The sequence below is a fragment of the Peromyscus eremicus genome, chromosome 15 (assembly GCF_949786415.1).
Source record: "Peromyscus eremicus chromosome 15, PerEre_H2_v1, whole genome shotgun sequence".
In the NCBI taxonomy this organism is placed as follows: Eukaryota; Metazoa; Chordata; class Mammalia; order Rodentia; family Cricetidae; genus Peromyscus; species Peromyscus eremicus.
The window spans coordinates 22,596,492-22,615,707 of NC_081431.1; the positions used below are offsets into that span (position 1 = coordinate 22,596,492).

A 19,216-nucleotide genomic window follows, 5' to 3' on the forward strand; every position below is an offset into this window, starting at 1 on the left:
TGATAACAAATGGAAGTGAACTCTACTGTACTCTATGCACCTTGACCACAGCACTTAGCACCTAATGTTATTTTGTGGGCCCGTTCATCTCTTTTCTCTGACCTCTCTGAACTCCTCGAGCTAAAACACCATCGTGTAATCTTTTTTTTTTTTGTTTTCCCAATACCTTACACAGATTCAGAGTATACATATAAATGTTTTTCAATAAATGGAAAGGTGTTTGTATATTAATGTTTATATTTGTGACGTGTGTAGCAAATGAACCCTGACCTAACTCTGCACTGTCCAATGTGGTAGCCACTGTCCATACGTGACTGCTAAGCTCTTGACTATGACTAATGAGCATGAAAATATGTGTTTGTAATTTTAACTTGCTTAAAGTTACAAATTAAAGCAACATTAAATATGTCTATAAACACAATTTGGGCTGCATAGAGTGGCACTATAATCTACAGTCTCAGCAATGTAGGAGACTGAGGTGGGAGAATCATGAATTTGAGGCTACCCTGGCAACATAAGACCCCCTTTTTTTCTTTGTTTTGTTTTTTCGAGACAGGGTTTCTCTGTGTTGTTTTGGTGCCTGTCCTGGATCTCACTCTATAGACCAGGCTGGCCTCGAACTCACAGAGATTCACCTGGCTCTGCCTCCTGAGTGCTGGGTTTAAAGGCGTGCGCCACCACCACCCAGCCATAAGATCCTTTAAAAAAAATTAAAAAGGAAAGAAAAGAAAAGATAATTTTATTCTTTTGGACTGTATTTCCTTTTAGCCATTGAAAATTACATATCCCAAACCTGGACATGGTGTATGCCTGTGATCCTAGCACTTAAGAGATGGAGCCAGAAGGATTGGGAGTTTAGGGGTATGCTTGGCTACACAGCAAGTTCAAGGCCAGTCTGGGTGATGAGGCCCTGCAGAGAGGGGTAGCAGAGACGATGTAGTAGCTGAGTTAAGATAGGTGAGCAGGTATAGGATACCCACCAGATTTCCAAGACTTAGTATTAAAAGAAAAACGTAAATTCTCATTAGTAATGCTTATATTGATTGGCATGGGGGTGTATGTCTGTCTCTCGGCACTCAAAGGCTGAGGCAGGAGGATCCCAAGTTTGAAGGCTGCTTGAGTCATGTAGAAAGACTATCCCTTAAAACAAAACAGAACAAAATAATGTTTGTATTGATTACACACATGTTGAAATAGTATTTTGGATATATTGGGTTAAATAAAAGTATTAAAATTTCTTGTGTTTCACTTATCTTAATACGGGCACTAGAAAACTTTAAATTTCATAGGTGGTTTGCATTTTCTTTTTCTCTTTCTTTTCTCTGTGTGTGTGTGGCTGTGTGTGCATATGCCGTGTGTTCCTACATGAGTGCAGGCACACATGTGCCACAGTATACACGAGGAGGTCAGAGGACAACTTCCGGGGTCAGTCTTCACCTTCCACCTTGTTAGAGACGAGTCTCTCCGTTGTTCACTGCTGCATGCACTAGGCTAGCTGGTCTACCTGCTTCTGGAGATTCTCCTGCCTCAGCCTCCCATTCCCCACTAGGGGATTACAGAGGCTTGTGTTGCTGCGCCTGGGTTTTGCATGAGTTCTAGGGATCCGAACCCGGGTAACCAGGCTTGTGCAGCAAGCCCTTCGTCCGCTGAACCGTTATCTCCATCCACCACCTCCCCACCTTGCATTATAGCGCTGTTGAACAGTGTTGGTGATTTATGCCTGGTTCTCTGTCACTCAAGGGTATAAAACTCCTTGAGTCCATCTTCCTGGTCCCTAATTATAGAAAGTGCTCAAAAGGGGGAAAAAAAGAGTCTACTTGGCAATATGAGAGTACATATAAACACACATAAATAAGTGTATATACTCCCTTCCATAATTGCAAGAAAAAGCAGCAGGGGGAAAGGAGGGACTCTTCCATCAGCTCATGAAAGTCAGCTGACAATCTCTATAAATGCTGCATTTAACTCTGGACATGACATTTACCATATTGCCATTGGCATTTTAGGTTTGTCTTGTGTCTTTCCTCTCCACCCCCAATCCCTTAGCACTCAGGCTCTGACCTCCTCAAAGGGAGCACCTACTGTGTCTCAGTTCACCTCCTCATCTCCAGCACCCAGCTCAGTCTCTGGAGTTCCCATGCGCCATTGCTGCTTACCCTTCTCTGGCCCCTGTATCTTCAGCCACACTGACCAACGCTTGCTCTCTGCAGGATAAACTGGTGGTTCTGTGCCATTCCCTACAGTATTCTCATCTTCATCTATGACGAATTCAGAAAACTCATCATCCGTCGACGGCCTGGTGGTAAGGCTGCCCTGGATCTCACTCTTAAGTGGTCAATAACACTCTAGAGAGCTGTCCTATCCCATCTGGCTCCTCCAGACCCACTGGCTTTCTTTCCCTCACTGTCTATCCTTTGCTCTTCCTGGACCCTTGTCCTCTACTCCTGACTCCACATGGTCCTCCCAGTGCTCAAGGGCCCTGTTCCATGAGGCAGGCTTTCCACCTGCCCCTTATCTGCCCTTCTGCTGAGCTCTCCTGCACAACCTCTCCTGATGACCCCCTCGGTTCGCTTTGTCTCTTCTCCACAGGATGGCTGGAGAAGGAGACATACTACTAAATGCAGCAGAGGAAGCTCTTCACATGACACTGGTCTCATAAAAGCCGAGACTAAGTGTGACATGACATCTAAGATAAAGCTGAGCGGGGGGCAGAGACACTGGGTTGGATTTACTCTGGATGAGACAGATCAGCATTCCTGGGGCTGGACCAAGAGCATCTGGTAGGAGATGAGGTGGGGTGGGGAAAGCCCAGCCTGCTCTGCCTGGAGCCGGGCGAGGAGGTGCACAGTCTTGTTACATCCAACAGACAGTCTAGAGAGTAAATGTTTGGAACAGCCCTCACCTAACTCAGTGTGTAGAAGTCTGGTTTGGGGGGAACAGAGGGTGCTATAAAGCTCCCTTCCTACACCTACACTGTGACTGGGCAAGGGAGACCTCCAGGGACCTGAGAGGAGGCTGAGAAGGTACTAGAATGAAGCATCTGGGGCTGGATGTGGTGGCACATACCCTTAATACCAGTACTTGGAGGGTAGAGGCAGGTAGATTTCTGTGAATTTGAGGCCAACCTGTCTACATGACGAATTCCAGGCCAGGCAGGGCTACACAGTGAGATCCTGCCTTTAAAAACAGAAGATTAAGCATATTTGTTGCTAAAGAGTATTTCCCATTTTAAGATCAATCTCCGATGTCTTGTCAGTATAAGGGACAAGAGGATACCCCCAAAGTCTAGCTAGAACCAGCTAATGAAAAGGAGACAAGAGAAGACCAGCTGAGCTACATTTTTTTTTGAGCTACATCTTGTAGAGGTATCATAGCACCCATATCTGTACCCACATTGGGACTTATGGGGCCAAATAATCTAGACTCTGACTTGGATTTCCTGAGACCAGACTACAGGCCATACAGTCCTTGCTCTAAAAGAGACCTAACAATATCAGGTCCAGCAAGGTTCAATGACTTGGGAATGGTCACATTGGGGGGGGGGGTCCCTCCTCTAGGGTAGACTGGTGGTCCCTGCCCATTAGTCATCAGAACATCTCTATCCTATCCCATTCTTTAGCCTTTTCTGTCTGGTATAACCTTGAGACAGGCTATACGCATGCTGAGCAAATACTGTATCGCTGAGCTACACCCTGAGCCCTGGACCCGAGCTTTACTGGTATGATCTTAGTGAAAAGGTGCAAGGAGCCTCACTCCTACCCACCCACCCTCCTGCCTAGGTTCCTCCCCACCTTGTCTTCCCCTTCATGCACTCGTTTCTGCTCAGTGAGCACCTCTGCTTTGCAATATGACTCCCAGTTATTCTCAGGTCCCTTTTAGAGCTCCCTGCCCCAATGATACAGAGGAATGCTGAGGAACACTGAAAATCAGCAGCTGTTACCAAAATGCAACACATGTATGTGCAACCTGCACACCTCCTGGCATCTCGACAAGGACGGACCCACCATTAGTTCTCAGAACTCTATTCCCACCACTCCACTCTGTTTCGTAGAAGAACTAGAACCTCATTCAGGAACTTTTACCACTAACCACTTTTCCAACTAGTCTTACAGTGGTCACTGGGACCAAACACGGTTACAAGCAAAACAAAAAGTAAATGGGATAACGGTAGAGGAGTGTGGATCTAGAGCATGAGCTCTATTGCACGCTGGCAGAAAACAAAACGAAACCCTTTCCCATTGGAAGGTGTAGCCAGGCCCCTTTTCTCTGTATCTGGCCCCTTGCTCAGAGGTTTCTTTCCACTCCTTTCCTCTTCCAACACAAGGTCTCCTGGGGACAGAGCTATATCAGTCTGGGGTCCACCCTGGGTGCTGACAGGGCTGAAACAGACCCTGGAAGATGGAAGCAGAGGTGGGGAGGTATGTGAGTGAGATGGGGAGGGGGAGGCGGAGGGACCAGCTCCTCAAGTTTCAGTAGTGAGGAGCTTTGAGTGTCTGGTGGGTTAAAAATACTGACGCCCCAACTCAGGGTCATTTGATACGGCTGGCTGAGGCGTGTTAAATCCAGGGGCCTGCACACAGGGAGCCTGGAAGGAAGGGGGCTGAGTAGACAGTAGAGTGAAGCACAGAGAGAGGAGGCTTAGAGAAGTGACGTAGGAGCTGAAGAGGTGAAGGGTGGAAATGGAACCAGAAAGGGCCACCACCACTGGCGAGTGGTGACCACATAGGAGGAGCTGAAGGGGCCAGGGTCACCACGGAGTCCCGTCTCATTCCAAAAATCCAATTCATAATGGAAGAAATCTAGTTCTCCATTGTCTGCTCAGACATTTACCTCTCCCCAAGAACCCTGCAGAGACAAGACACCAAGGCTGGATCTCCTCATGAACAGGCCTGCCCATCCCTCCTGGGTGGCCTTTGCAGCCAGGGTCCTAAGCTCTGCCTGGCACATCAGGCACTCTCCTGGGAGATCAAGAGACAGGATTTTGGGATCTCCCCAACTCCAGTGCCATGCTTGGGCTGTCTCTGGCGTCTCCTGCTCCAGGGACAGCTGTCCCTCTTGTACCCATTCCTGCTATGTTCTTAAGAATGTTAAGTTAGCTGCATAAGGTCTGCCCCATGGCAACGGAAGAAGTTATTCAGCTAATGAAACTTCATGTTTCTACCTTAGATGCACAATAAACACTATCCTTCTAGAATGAGAAATATCATGCACAGGGGACAAGGAAGGCTGACTTTAATGTGATTTCTCCATGATATCCCTTGAGCCTCAGTTTACCTATATAGTATGAGCCCTAGAAGGCCATAAAAGGGGTCTTGCTGGACATTTAAAGCTAAATTCAACTCTTCACCTCCAAGCTAGGAGCCTGAAATTACAGCTTTCACACCTCCAGCTCTGCTTTGGGTCTCAGATTCACAGACTTAATCTACAGCCTTGGGTAAGGGCACAGGGCCCACCTCTTCCTGTTTACCTCATGTTGATTTTTCCCATGTGTATACCGGATCATCTGTGCCTTATCAAAGACATAGGAATAAATGGTAGCTATTAGCTCTCTTTAGAATCATGCAACCTGGGGAATCCTCTCAGCCCACCATGTCCTAGAAACGGAGTCCCACAGGATCAGGGCAGAGAACATTCAGAGGAAGCAGCCAAGCAGCAGTCCCTTCCTCAAAGTGGTCCTCACACGCAGAGAAAGCCCAGGTCCACATCCCTACAGGATGGAGTATGGGCCAGCCCTGTCCTTCCCCCTGCATTCCTGAGTTAGGACTGTTGAGTGAGGCAAAGGAAACAGACTGGAGCTGAGCCAGGTCTCTGGTCTTGGACTCCACTCCATCTTTTATTCAGAGAGTGATCTCATCCTTGGTCCACGTTCTTTAAAGGGAACTGCAGGGGGTTTCTTTCCTGGAGCCTGGAATGCACTTTTATGCCCCCCCCCCCTCCATAAGATCAAAGAAATAGACTTTACCTATAGACGATCGCCAGATTTTACGAGTCAGAAGAAATACCACGTTTCCCCCCACCCCCATTTCATCTTGTATTTTCAGTTTAGCCTCTGACCCAAACTCCTCTTCACCTACATTTCTTTCTGATTAGCCTTGTCCTACCCTGGGATCCCCGGTTACCCCTACACCTCCCCTCCTCCAGCCCCGGCTTCACTTACCCCTAACTCATCTGATCTTATTTTTAGATCCGGCATCTCTCCCTTTCTCTTTCTTAATATGGCGATGAGCTCTTAGGCCCGCGTGGGGCCAGGGGCTGAGGAGCCCTGGACACTGGGGGAGGGGGAAGGAAGGAGCTGTTGGGAGCCTAGGGAAGAGGTGTAGGAGGCGGGAGGATTCAGGCTCTCATGGAGCTGTCCTGGCCTCAGAAGGTTATCCATCTCTCCTGCCAACCACAGAGACATATTTAGACAGGACCAGGTGGGGACGGAGGGGTGCCAATTTCAAGGGGCAGCTCCGGTTCCCTGCCCGCCCCTGCCCCGTCCCTCCTCCTGACCCTTTTTCACTTGGCCCTATCGGCAGGCAGTTTCTCCGGGACCCAGCAGTGTCCTCTGTCCACTGCTCTGGCCCACTCCCTACCCCACCCCCACCTGGAGCCCCTAACTCAGGATTCTGTATCCAGGGGTACCTCCCTGTCTCAGCTAAACCTCCTCTGAACCAGGAGAGCAGACCCAGATCCCACTACCTTCATGAGAGCTACCGACAGGATGGGGGCCAGGGCAGTGGCCAAGCTGAGGCTGGCACTGCTGTTTGTACTGGTGCTAGGGACACCCAAGTCAGGGGTCCAGGGGGAGGAAGGGCTGGACTTCCCTGAATACGATGGTGTGGACCGTGTGATCAATGTGAATGCAAAGAACTACAAGAATGTGTTCAAGAAGTATGAGGTGCTGGCCCTCCTCTACCATGAGCCCCCTGAGGACGACAAGGCCTCCCAAAGACAGTTTGAGATGGAGGAGCTAATCCTGGAGGTGAGTAGAGCAGAGCAGGCCGGAAGAGCATGCCCAGTCCCCTCTGTGAGCCCCATGTCTGAGGGTGGCGGCTGGGGTAAGAGCATCACAGGGTCTTTGTCCTCACAGAGAGCATGCCTGGAATGTGGCCTTAGCCAAAAGAAAGAGACTCAGGGACCAAGGTCCTAGCCTTTTGGTACAAGAGCTGTAGGGGTCTGCCTGCTCTGTACTGTAGGAGGCAGGGTACTAGGTTTGGCTGGGATGGAGGGAGGAGGGCTGTGTGCAGTACTATGCATTGCGTTCCCATACCACCAGTATATATTCTCCTAGCCAAAATATGCTCCTCTCACACTCTTGGTGCTGTTCTCCAATACCCAAACAGCAGGAATGTAAACATGATTGACATTTTATTTACCTATAACTGACTACATAGTTAAATGACTACATAGTTAGGTGACTATATAGTTGAATATCTTCCAGAGGCCTCCCATGCCCCCCCCCCCCCCCAGTCCCTCTGCCTCCTCCAATTCCTCTTTTGTCCCTACTGGGTCAAACAGAAGTCCTCACTAGAAAATGCCTGTGGTTGAGGAAGGCTTCGGCATGCTTTCCCCATCTTTTCTTTCAGAGAAGAGATTTCTCCCCCCCCCCCCCGCCCCCAATCTGACTTTCCCCACAGTAGAGACGATTAATACAAAAAAACAGGAGGAAGGAAGCTTTGCAATTGGGATGCATGGCCACACACGTCCTTAAGGGGGCTGGGATATGTCTGTGTTTCCCTGTTTGAACTTCCCTGGCCCTGCTCTGGCTCGGTGATACAGAGAGGCCCCACTTTGTATAGAGCTTGGAATATTTCAGTATAAGACACCAGGCCCCAGGCCTGCATTTTTGTGAGCCTTGTCGGGCTCTGGAAACCGCTGTCTGATTAATGAGCCAAGTATTTTTATCCTGAGTGCTCAGTAGCCTCTGCCATCCACCTGCCACCCGCCCTTCCGTTCCCCTAAGAATCAGTGTGCTGCAGTGCTGGGTGGGGTCCTGCTGCAAAGTATGCCCATGGCAGAAAGAATCAGGGTGCAGTGCTGGGTGGGGAGGCTTGTGGGATGGTGACCAGCCTGTGTGACTGGCTAGATGCTACAGGAAGGAGATGGGTGCTGCTGAGTTTCCGCCAGTAGCTCTCCCTCCGGGGGTGATGCACGGTGACCTCTTGACTGTCTGGCCTTTCCCACCCCTCAACAGCATGGCCGGCTCCCCTCGCCCCCATCCTCCACTGTTCTCACTTTGGGAGTTACTTGAGGATCCCAAATTCCCCTATGCTGAGTTTGGCCTTTGATTAGGATGGAAGGCAGGGCCCACCCAGCCTTTCATGGAAGGTGAGACTCCTCAGCTTCCCTCAGGAACATTGCAATGAGCAGTAAACACGCTTGATCTTTTAAAAAGCTGAATCAAAGGGCTGGAGAGATGGCTCCGAGGTTAAGAGCACTGACCACTCTTCCAAAGGCTCCGGGTTCAATTCCCAGTACCCACATGGCAGCTCACAACTGTAACTCCAGATCCAAGGGACTCGACACCCTCACACAGACATACATGCAGGCAAAACACAAATGTTCATTAAAAAAAAAAAAAAAATTGAATCAAAGACAGGCTAAGATTATAGGGTGTCCGGGAATAGTCTGGATCTTAACAAATGATCAAGGTCAATGTTTGAGCTTCCTGTCTCTCAGTTGTCCTGATGATGGGAAAGCATTACATGGGGAAGGGGTTAATCAGAATGCTAGGGGCTAATTTTAATTCTGACTTCTTCTTCCAGTTAGCAGCCCAAGTCCTAGAAGACAAGGGTGTTGGCTTCGGCCTGGTGGACTCTGAGAAGGATGCAGCTGTGGCCAAGAAACTAGGTAAGGGGGGGGGGGGTAAGACCAGAGAGGCCTAGGTGGAGGGCTTGGGGGGACCTGAGGGGCTCAGGAGCTCTTCTACCGTATCTATTCTGAAGTGGGGAGTCTGAGATCAGGGGCTATTCTGTATAGAGACCTATGCATGCTCCAATCCCAGAATGAGATGGAGTGGGGTGGAGAGGTGGCCTTCTTTATGCTTATCTAGAAAATGGCAAAGGATGGGCATGAGGGTGGGCATGGTGGCTCCTTCTTGTCATACTTGGATGAGACAGCAGTATTGTGGGCTTAAAGCCTCCTGGGTTACATAGTGAAACAAAAGAATGCAGGTAGATACTTTGCTTTGTAAAGTAACCTAAATAATTCAAACACACACACACACACACACACACACACACACACACACACACACAACTGAGGGAAGAGAAGGAAACACAGCTAGTGTTGGAAGGAAAGGGGAAATCAAGGAATACAGGTATAGCAGAGAAACCTTCTACAAAGTCCTTTTTCAACTCCGCCCCACTTCCCTCCCCCTTCCCTCCTCCATTCCTCTCTCTCCCCCTCCCCCCTCTTAGCAGAGCCCAGATGTTACATCACCCGCCACCAGGCGGCAGCACAGGCTGGACACCGGATGTGGATGGGGGAAGGGTAGTAGCAACAAGTCATCGGGACGGCAGTAGTTAGAGAGGCTGCTGGCAGGAATATTCGTCCCTGTCTGTCTAGGCAGAGCAAGGAGCCGTGTTGCTAGAATCCGCATCTTTCCTGTTTCCTCCCCTCAAACCCCACCTGCTCCCTCCACCCACCTCCTTGCCCCAGCCTCTTAGCCTACTCAGCTGTGAGGCTAGCGAACGATGCAGGGTTTAAGGGATTGTTGAAGATGGGTGGGGGAGAGAAATGGAGAGGTGGAGGAGGATGAGTCCACTGGGTTATCAAGTGGGTTGTAACCAGAAGTTAGACTCAGGGAAGGCTGGGGTCATAGCTCACCTCCCATGCGTTCCTTAGGACTAACTGAAGAGGACAGTGTTTACGTGTTTAAAGGAGATGAAGTCATCGAGTATGATGGCGAATTTTCTGCGGACACTCTGGTGGAATTTCTGCTTGATGTAAGGGTTCCCTGAGCCTGAGAGCCTTGACATTTCCAAAGCCCCTTAGTCCCTATTAATCTACCCTACACCCTACACACACACTCCATAGACACTGCAAACCCGACACACATATACTGCATAGGCTGCACACATACCACATGCAACATACAATAGATATCACATACATATCACATAGATCAGACACAGTGCACACAAAAAAATACACATACCATACATAAGTGCTCAAACAACATATAACACACATCATCTATATGTACCACATATACCAAACACACAACATACATCCAATGCACTCATAGGTAGCACACAAGACATACAACACACATATATCACACATAACATGCAACATAGACAATTTATATCAGACATATACCATGCACATCAGACCCATAAATAAACCACACATATACATACAACAACATATCACGAACATATATCCCATGCCAAACAGAAGATACAGAATATACACATCACACACATTGCACAACACCTAGACCACACACACATATACCGTTAGCAGTGTACAACACACGGGCCACATACCCACCCTCTACCAACATCTGGCTCCTCTTCTAGTCTCCTATCTTTCCCCTCCATGCCTCTTTGGATCCTATCAGTGAGAACAGAAATGGTCTCCTCAATGGTCTTGTTCTTCCAGGTCTTGGAAGACCCTGTGGAATTGATTGAAGGTGAACGGGAGCTGCAGGCATTTGAGAATATCGAGGATGAGATCAAACTCATTGGCTACTTCAAGAGCAAAGACTCAGAGCGTGGGTAACAGCTCCACCGCTCCCCTCTCTGACCCTGCATGCCCTCCTGCCTTCTTTGGCTCTGAACTTCCTGTCCCTCTCTTCCCTTCTGATGGTCCGCTCCCTCATCTGTCCTATCTCCCTGTCCTCTGAGGCATTCTCAGACACCCCCCACCCCGCATTCCACCACTTCCTCTACAATTCTATTATTCTCAGAGAACTGGAGGTTAGAGGGGATGGGTCTCATTCTGTGACCCACATGTCAAGAAAGATCTGCAGAGAAGCCAAGGGGATGATTCTCTGGCAGATCCTGAGAATGACTATCCCTTCTTCCCCTTCAGATTACAAAGCCTACGAGGATGCAGCTGAAGAGTTTCATCCCTACATCCCTTTCTTCGCTACCTTCGACAGCAAGGTTCTCTTCCCTGTAGTCATATTGGGTCCCCCTACATTCTTAAGTTGCACCCCGGTTTCTCTCCCAAAATTGATGGGGTCTTGGTCCCATTCTACATGCTGGTACTCTCCACCCCAAACTCATCCCTTCCTTCTCCTATAGACTTGAAGGGAAGAGGGGCACTGGATTGTCTAACCCACCTTTGTCATGGTAAATTAACCCAGAGAAGACACTCCCCCAGAGCCACTGTGGTAGTGACACAGACCCACACTTTCTGACTCCTTTTCTGCAGCTTGCTCCTCCTTTATGCTGGTTCTTACCCTGACCCTGCATCTCCTACTCCACAACTCTTGTCTGCTTCCTCAAAGGTGGCAAAGAAGCTGACCCTGAAGATGAATGAGATTGATTTCTATGAGGCTTTCATGGACGAGCCTGTGACCATCCCAGACAAACCCAACAGTGAAGAGGAGATTGTCAACTTCGTGGAGGAGCACAGGAGGTGAGGACTGAGCAACCCTCTTAGTGAGGTGTCGCCTCCGCCTCGACCAGCAAGGACGACGCGACGCCAGGCTCTTCTCTAAGCAGTTTATTCAGGAACCTTGAACAATCTTCTGACCCCGGGGAAAGTCTTTTCTTCTTCTCTCTCTCTCTCTCTCACTCTCACTCTCTCCCTCTCTCCCTCTCTCCCTCTCTCTCTCTCTCTCTCACACACACACCCCTAAAGCCAGCCCACGCCCTTTTATAGCCACTGGGCAATCAACCCCGTGGTGCCACGTGGACAATGCCGCTAGGGTCAGACATACACAAGCAAGCCAGATTAGGTCCAGGTGTGCAGAAGCAAGCCAGATCCTAGCCTTAGCCAAATAAGGAGCATCTGCCATCGGGAAGGCAGAAGCCAGACGCTGCGCCATCTTTGAGGCACGGCCGTGCACGGCTCTCTACAGTGAGGCAGGTTCCTCCTGGGGCTAGAACACCAACCAGTCTGTGAGGTGGGCTGGGAAACTTAAGCCCACCTGGAAGACAGCCTCCACTGGAGATGAATACACTTCTGGGCATTGGTGCTCACTGATATACTAGTAGTTCTGCATTATATTTTGTACCCCAGAACTTAGCTCTGAGCCCTATACAGAGAAAGTCCTCTGGAAATGTGTATTGGACTGTGGGGCTGATTATGATTTAAGTAATTTGTCAACAAAGGAGTAGTGAGTGCCTGTGTTCTGACCAGGGGCTTATAAAGCACCTTCTCTCCATTGTTAAATTTAATTCTTTTACCATCCTCAGTGAAAGAGGCGTCAAGGGGAAGAAGAGTCAGAACTGGGATTTAAGCCTTAACTCAGTCCTATACCTTTGCTTATTTGCGACACTAGCAACTGTCAACAGAGGTAGAGGGGCAAGAATTTTGCCTCCCAGTGGCTGTTAGGCAATGTTTCCAGGACATTTTTGGCTGTGAGGAGTGTTGCTGGTATTCGGTAATTAGAAGTCAGAGATCCTACTAAGCGTCCTACAGCGGTGCTGAGCAATCCTGCCGTACACTCACACATCATTCTCTCCCTTCATGTGACTCCACAGCTAGAAGTACCCACTCATCAGTCTAAATACCACTTACTCTCTCCCACTAGATTCTGGCCTCTTTCACTGGGGCAAGATGTGTTTGCATAGTTTAACTCTAGCCAATACCTAACTCAGTACTTACAGAATATCTCAGCCCCTCCCCGCTCCCGGTACCAGGAAGTGAACCCAGGGGCTGGCACACATTAGGCATGTAATTCTATTGAGTCCAGGCTGACAATTTTATTGAATGAGTGAAAGAAAAAATAAAGGACTACCCTGATAGCCAGTTCTTACCTTTCCCCCACAAAGTCTCTCTTCCAGCCATTCCCTTCCCACTAACCATTGTTTAGCAGCCATGAAATGACCCAGGCCTGATGCCCAGAGCTTAGATTTGCTAGCTGGCTTTGTTCTGGGATACAAGCTGACTATGCCCTAGGCCTGACCCAGAGGTGGCTTCAGCTGTAGGGACATTTTGGAGGGAGATGTTCTTCTCACCCACTGAGTAGGGACCCTCTGTCTCTCTTCCAGATCGACTCTGAGGAAACTGAAGCCTGAGAGTATGTATGAGACCTGGGTGAGTACCTCTCCCAGGACCTGGTGCTTAGAAAGAACCAGGACCTTAGAAATGGCTCTCCCTGCTCTTCCTGTGCCTTCAGCTAGGGAAAAAGAAAAAGAAAAAAAAAAGAGAAAAGAGCAGTATCTCAGTCAAGGTTTTTGTACTGAAGAACGCATCTCAGATGACAGGCATAAGTGAATGAATATGACAAGGCTTTCAAACTCTGAGGGTAAAGGGATTCCCAGAGTTGAAAGGGTATCACTCAGAAAAGAGTCACCCCCATGAAAATACAAGCTGGCATTCCGTGATTTGGACTCAAGCACCAAGCGGCTGGCCAGGAGTAGAGTAAGGTCTGCCCCAGCTCTAACCCTGCTCCTCTCCTCATCCTCCAACAGGAGGATGATCTGGATGGAATCCACATTGTGGCCTTTGCAGAGGAAGCTGATCCTGGTGAGGAAGGAGCCCTGAGGTGGCCTGGGGGAAGCCAGGGGTGGGTGGTATGTTTCTTGCATCACAAGCCCCCAGGGAAGGCATTCCCGGGAGTTTGCAAGCAGCCTGAGGCTTGAAATGTGTTAGTGTAGGAAGAGAGGAAACAGGCCTGGATTCCTGTCTCCCTTTCCTCTCTGCTCCACCTCACTTTTCTTGCTTCTGCTCCTTCCAAGATGGTTACGAGTTCTTAGAGACTCTCAAGGCTGTGGCTCAAGACAACACCGAGAACCCTGACCTTAGTATCATCTGGATTGACCCTGATGACTTCCCACTGGTAAGAGGCCCTCCTCAAGCACTGAGATCCTAATGTGGGGACTTGGCCTGGGACGACTTTTTTGTTTCAGAATTCCTATCCCTACATCCTAGTTGGGGACCCAGAAAGTTATGCCTGCTGCATGATCATGAGTGATGTAGACACAGAGGGCATCCTGAGCAAGGGGAACAGGGATGAGAAGTGAATTGCATGGGACATAATATGTGATTCCCAGATGAGACGGGGACAGGTAATTAGGTACCAGAGCTGAAAAGCAGTACTCTGGTGAGCAGCTGGATATAGCACAACATGTGGGAACCCCCCAACATCTAACATTTATTGTTAAATGAGCAAGCAGGAATGTGACAGAATACTGATGATTGCCAGGAAAAAGTGCTTATGTTAAGACATGTAGGAACTGGGCTGGAGAGATGGCTCAGAGGTTAGAGCATGTGCTGCTCATCCAGAGGACCTGAGTTCAGTTCTCAGCACCCATGTATGGTGATTGTTCAGTTATAAGGGATCCATACCTCTTCTGAAGGTATGTACACACAAGGTAAACACTCACACAAACACGTATAAGTAAAAATAAGAAAAATAAATCTTAACAAAAGAGAGATGTAGGAACTAAGGGCTCTGCAGAGATAAGTGAGTTGCCCGAAGGTACACAGCCAATCATAAGCAGACCCAGGAACAAAGCAGCCAATCATAAGCAGACCCAGGAACAAAGCAGCCAATCATAAGCAGACCCAGGAACAAAGCAGGGTTTCTGTTCTACTTCTCCTCCCAAGGGAGAAACTGCCTTCCTCATCTTTCTGCTTGGAGGTTTCTACTCTTTCACTGATTAGCTTTCCCTACAAGCTTGTGGGTCCATGGTTAGGCTGCCCTTCATTCATTGCCAGTTCATCCTGCCTCCTTTTATCCCTGGCCCAACTCTCATCCTCGGATGGACTTGTGTACTCCTACCTTTTGTTAAGTTGATGTATTTGGTTCTCTCCACAGCTGGTTCCGTACTGGGAGAAGACGTTTGACATTGACTTGTCAGCTCCACAAATAGGAGTTGTCAATGTCACAGATGTGAGTTTCCTTTCCTCATCCCTGGCTATGCACCAGATCATCTTCCACCCAAGTACTGACCAGGCTCAACCTTGCTTCCATGATCAGATGAGACGGGGTGTGGTTAGGGTGGTATGGCCTTCCACAGAGCACCAGCGTCTCAGTATAGCTAGTTCTCTTCCACACTGCTGCTAACTAGGAAGCAAACACTGTCCAAGAGCGGGAGACATTCTGATCTAATGGCTGGACCTGTGGGGGTGGGAACACATGACCTGAGCATTTGAATCATCCACTTGCTGGAATCACGTGGTCATTCTTCCAAGTCCAGTTCAACTTCTTTGTCCTCTGTTAAGTTTCTCTCAGGAATTACTCCTTCTATGGCACCCTTGGAGCTCACTGGCATCGAGAACTTGCCTTTTAGCAGCCTATCTTTTCTAGCAGATACGTATTTGTTGAGCTGAATTGAGTAGGGCAGCCTCTGTTTTCATGGTATCCTCAGTCTGATGGAATGCGTATATTATCCCATTCATCGTGAGGCTAGCTCTGGAAAATTTTATAATACAAATAAAATGCTAGCAAGGCTGTGACTTCTGCTTGAGAGACCCAGAGTTGAGTTGAAGAGAAAGTAGCATTACAATGGAGATCGTGTAGTGTACAAGATTTCAATGAGGGGCCAATGCGAATCTCCAAACTGAGAGTAGAGAGTGCTCCCAGGACAAAAGCAAAGTCAGGCATGGTGGTACATGCCTGTAATCTAAGCACTGCAGAGGCAAAGGCTGGAGTCCTTACTTCAGTGAGTTCAAAGCCAGCCTGGGTCACACAGCAGACTATGGGGCCGGCCAGCTAAGGCTATACAGCAAGTATACTTTTTTTTTGGGGGGGGGGGGCATTTGAGACAGGGTTTTTTGTTTGTTTGTTTGTCTTTAATATATAGCCCTGGCTGTCCTGGCCAGGTCTGTCTTAAACTCAGAGATCGACCTGCCTCTGCCTCCCGAGTGCTGGGATTAAAGGTGTGCGCCATCAAGAGCATATCGTTATCATAAAAAAAAAAAGTAAAAAAATAACACCACTACCAACAAAAAGACAGCAAAAAGAGTGAATAACAGGTTTGAGTTTTAGAGTTTAAGATCACTGAAGCTATTACTAGACAATTCATTTTATGAAAATCCCAGAGTGTTGGCATCTGACTTGATTCCATTGGCCGTGAGCAGCCATCACGCTTTCACATCACAGACATGATAGAGATGTATGCCCGCAGCAGCTCAGGACGGCAACTGTAAAGGAGACAGACTGAAGGGAGGCCTTTAGCCCAACTCACCTTTCCTTTCCACTCCTACCCATCACTATTCTAACTCTGATCTTCACCAGGAGAGTTTCTCTGGCCACTGAAAGAGGCAAGGAAGGGATGTAGGGCGGATTACAGTGAGCGGGAGGGCAGGTCCAGAGCTGTACTAAATTGAGCTTCCATTCCATACCTGTGCCACCACCTAGGCGGACAGCATATGGATGGAGATGGACAATGAGGAGGACCTGCCTTCTGCTGAGGAGCTGGAGGACTGGCTGGAAGATGTGCTGGAGGGTGAAATCAACACAGAGGATGATGATGATGACGACGATGACGATGATGATGATGACGATGACGACGATGACGATGATTAGTTGCTGTGGCAACCACCTACCAGCCCCACTTGCTCTTTACATGTACCTTCCTACCATCCACGCACTTCCCTGAGCTCCTTGAGACACTAGGTCATTCTCTACTATAGGGCCAACTGTGGTCTATATACAGGGTGCTTGAGGTCCTGGTGTCCCTCGCTGACGAGAAAAGGAGCAGCTTTTCCTGAGATACCAGCTTTCATCTTTCTCACTTCTTATCCTATACCTTCTCTGATCTGTTTCTCTATTACTCCCCATACTTTCTGATTCTCTTGCCCTCTCTTCTCTGTCCCTCCTATCAACACAGTCTCCCACTTTTCAAATCTTAAACCTTTCTGACTGTCCTGACCCTGGCCAGGAGGAAGGAGGTACTGTGTTCAGGGATATATCTCACCTATCTTTTGTTAATGTATTTGGGTCAAACACAAGGCCTTAATAAAGAGATCTGGGGCAGAATGAGCAAGCGTCTGTTGTTGGAGTCTCACCCTCATGGCAGGAGGGAGGTGACCATTGGATGGGAGATTTAACTGTGAGTTCCTTGTTAGGAGTGAGCTGGGGGGCTGATCAGCAGGGGTGGGGGCTCTCTCCGGGCAGTTATTCCAGGGAAGGCTGGATATTTATCTGCCTCCAGTCAACGAGCCTTTTCTGAACACATGGTGTTTGTCCAGTGCTGTTGTTGGGCTCTGGAGGAACAGACAGTGCCAGGCCTGTCCCTGCTCTTGAGCTGACTGGCCTTGCTGAAAAGTCAAGACAAGCACCCTAAACAACTAAAGAATAACACAGCAATATGTAATTCATTATGTTGCTGCTGGACAGTGCCCTCCCAGAAGCTCTTTATTTGAACATCAACTGAGTCCATTGTCTTCCTCAGTAAGGTCTCTCCAGACCTTTGGTGGTCCAGCCATCTCCTTCCATGGTCCCTGTTGCCCTTTCTGTGTACACCTCCATTCTTGTACCTAATACCTTTGGTTACTGTTCTTCAGTTACACAACCACTAAGTTGAGTCTTGAAGGCAGGAACCCAGACTTCCTCTTCATTTCTATAGGGCCTTGTGCATAAAGAATTGTCCCCATGTTTTTTTTAGAGAAAGAATGAAAAAGCAAGGTAGGAGAGGGGGATAAAAGTGGACTCGGTGACTCCCACAAGAGAAGCAAACCTTTTCAAGACCTTCAACTGAAGAGTGGGGTTTGACTGGAGGCGAAGGAGTTGGGATAGGGACATTCCGGTCGATGGGAAAAAAAAAACGAAAGCATTAGCAGGGTGTGTTTGTCATTTTGGCAGCACCGGAGGTCAGAAAAGTGAGGAGGAACTCAAGTTGTGGCCATGGGATTGGGTTAGCATAATGGGTTTGGTTTGTACAAGTGTTTGAACTAAATCCTATGAACTTGGGTAGAAGGGCAAAATTTCAACTAGTAGCAAGAACCAGGATCGACTTGGGGAGGGGAGATGATGCAAAGGCAGAAGCAAGGAGCCCCACCCCTAATCAGACTGTATAATCAGTGAGTTGGGGAGAATCTGGACCCATGTGGTGGTCATGGTAATGAAGAGGCTTTGACTTTTGAACAAAGAGCATCCATCAGATTTAGACCTGTTGGAGTTTTGTGAAAAAGCCCCCCCGCCCCAGGATACGTTCAGTTGGGAGTAAGCACAGACAAGTTGGGAGCATGAAGAACCAAAATGCTGAATAAGCTTCTAAATAGACATTGTGGTGGTTTTTAGACAGGGTATCACTATGTAGCCCAAAATGGGAGCCCTCCTGCCTCAACACTCTGAATCTTGACATGATAGGTGTGTACCACCCTATTATGCATTGCACTAGTTTTTGTGAAGCCAATGGAATGTTAGTAGATGTCTATGTATGGAAAAATGAGCCCTGAGATTAGAGTTTTCACTCTCCACAGACAAATGCAGCCAGTGCTCGTAGAGAAAACGGCAGAAGTATACAGAACAGAAAGCAAACATTCATCAATCTGTCCACACCTAATGGATAACTAATAAGTAATGGGGTGTTAGGTTACATCATAAAAATATTATGGGGTTTGTTTAGTATAGGTCAGTGAAAGGTACCAGACCAAACAACTTTTTAAGCACCTATCTGGTACCAGTCCCTAAAGACTTAATATTTCTGATTCTCAGAAGAACCCTTTAGTGGCACTAACATCCTCATCTGGCTGGTGAGGACACTGAACTTTATGGACTTAATGTCTAAGGAAACAGTAAGCATGACGTCCACATTCTCTGTCTCATTGCCTGACTGATTTCGCTTCATTTAAATATGACATGTTGTACAGTTCCTCTGAGTCTCAAAGATGGGTCAACAAGATAGATTTTGGCCCTACAACACAGGGAGAATTAGAAACAAAGACAAATTCTGAGGGTATGTTATCTTCAGAGGAGCAACGGCCAGTCCCACTGGGGGAGAAGGGCCAAGAGAAGCATTGTGGAGACTTAAGGGGCAGGAACGTGACCTGCTTCTCCCAGAAGCGTGGCCCCCAAGAAGGGAAGGACTCATTGAGGCTTCTGGAAGGGGCCTAGATGGGGCATAGAGGCATGCAAACACTGGGAGATGTTCATACTTTG

The 19,216-nt window shown here is 48.3% G+C and overlaps 2 protein-coding genes across 2 annotated transcripts in view; both read left to right on the top strand.

The window, feature by feature from the left end:
• LOC131925352 (sodium/potassium-transporting ATPase subunit alpha-4) overlaps nucleotides 1-2,906 on the top strand; it is a 36,430-nt gene extending 33,524 nt beyond the window's left edge. Inside the window, exons 22-23 of the mRNA XM_059280649.1 lie at nucleotides 2,211-2,302; nucleotides 2,590-2,906. Coding sequence (XP_059136632.1) covers nucleotides 2,211-2,302; nucleotides 2,590-2,618 — 121 coding nt within the window. The 3' untranslated portion in view covers nucleotides 2,619-2,906. The remainder of the gene's footprint in view (nucleotides 1-2,210; nucleotides 2,303-2,589) is intronic.
• A 1,529-nt stretch (nucleotides 2,907-4,435) lies between these two features.
• On the top strand, nucleotides 4,436-17,095 carry Casq1 (calsequestrin 1). The gene is made up of 11 exons (XM_059280648.1): nucleotides 4,436-6,964; nucleotides 8,748-8,832; nucleotides 9,829-9,929; nucleotides 10,591-10,702; nucleotides 11,023-11,096; nucleotides 11,444-11,574; nucleotides 13,155-13,200; nucleotides 13,578-13,632; nucleotides 13,845-13,945; nucleotides 14,927-15,001; nucleotides 16,472-17,095. The coding sequence occupies exons 1-11, from the start codon at nucleotides 6,686-6,688 to the stop codon at nucleotides 16,637-16,639; spliced, it is 1,227 nt and encodes a 408-aa protein (XP_059136631.1). The 5' UTR covers nucleotides 4,436-6,685; the 3' UTR covers nucleotides 16,640-17,095.
• The last annotated feature ends 2,121 nt before the right edge of the window (nucleotides 17,096-19,216 follow it).

Bases quoted from the DNA above. Each gene is read 5' to 3' on its own strand.
- Casq1 (XM_059280648.1), top strand. From the start codon at position 6,686: ATGAGAGCTACCGACAGGATGGGGGCCAGGGCAGTGGCCAAGCTGAGG. The intron at 10,703-11,022 runs GTGGGTAACAGC...CTTCCCCTTCAG, and splicing joins CAAGAGCAAAGACTCAGAGC to ATTACAAAGCCTACGAGGAT. The intron at 11,575-13,154 runs GTGAGGACTGAG...TCTCTCTTCCAG, and splicing joins TTCGTGGAGGAGCACAGGAG to ATCGACTCTGAGGAAACTGA.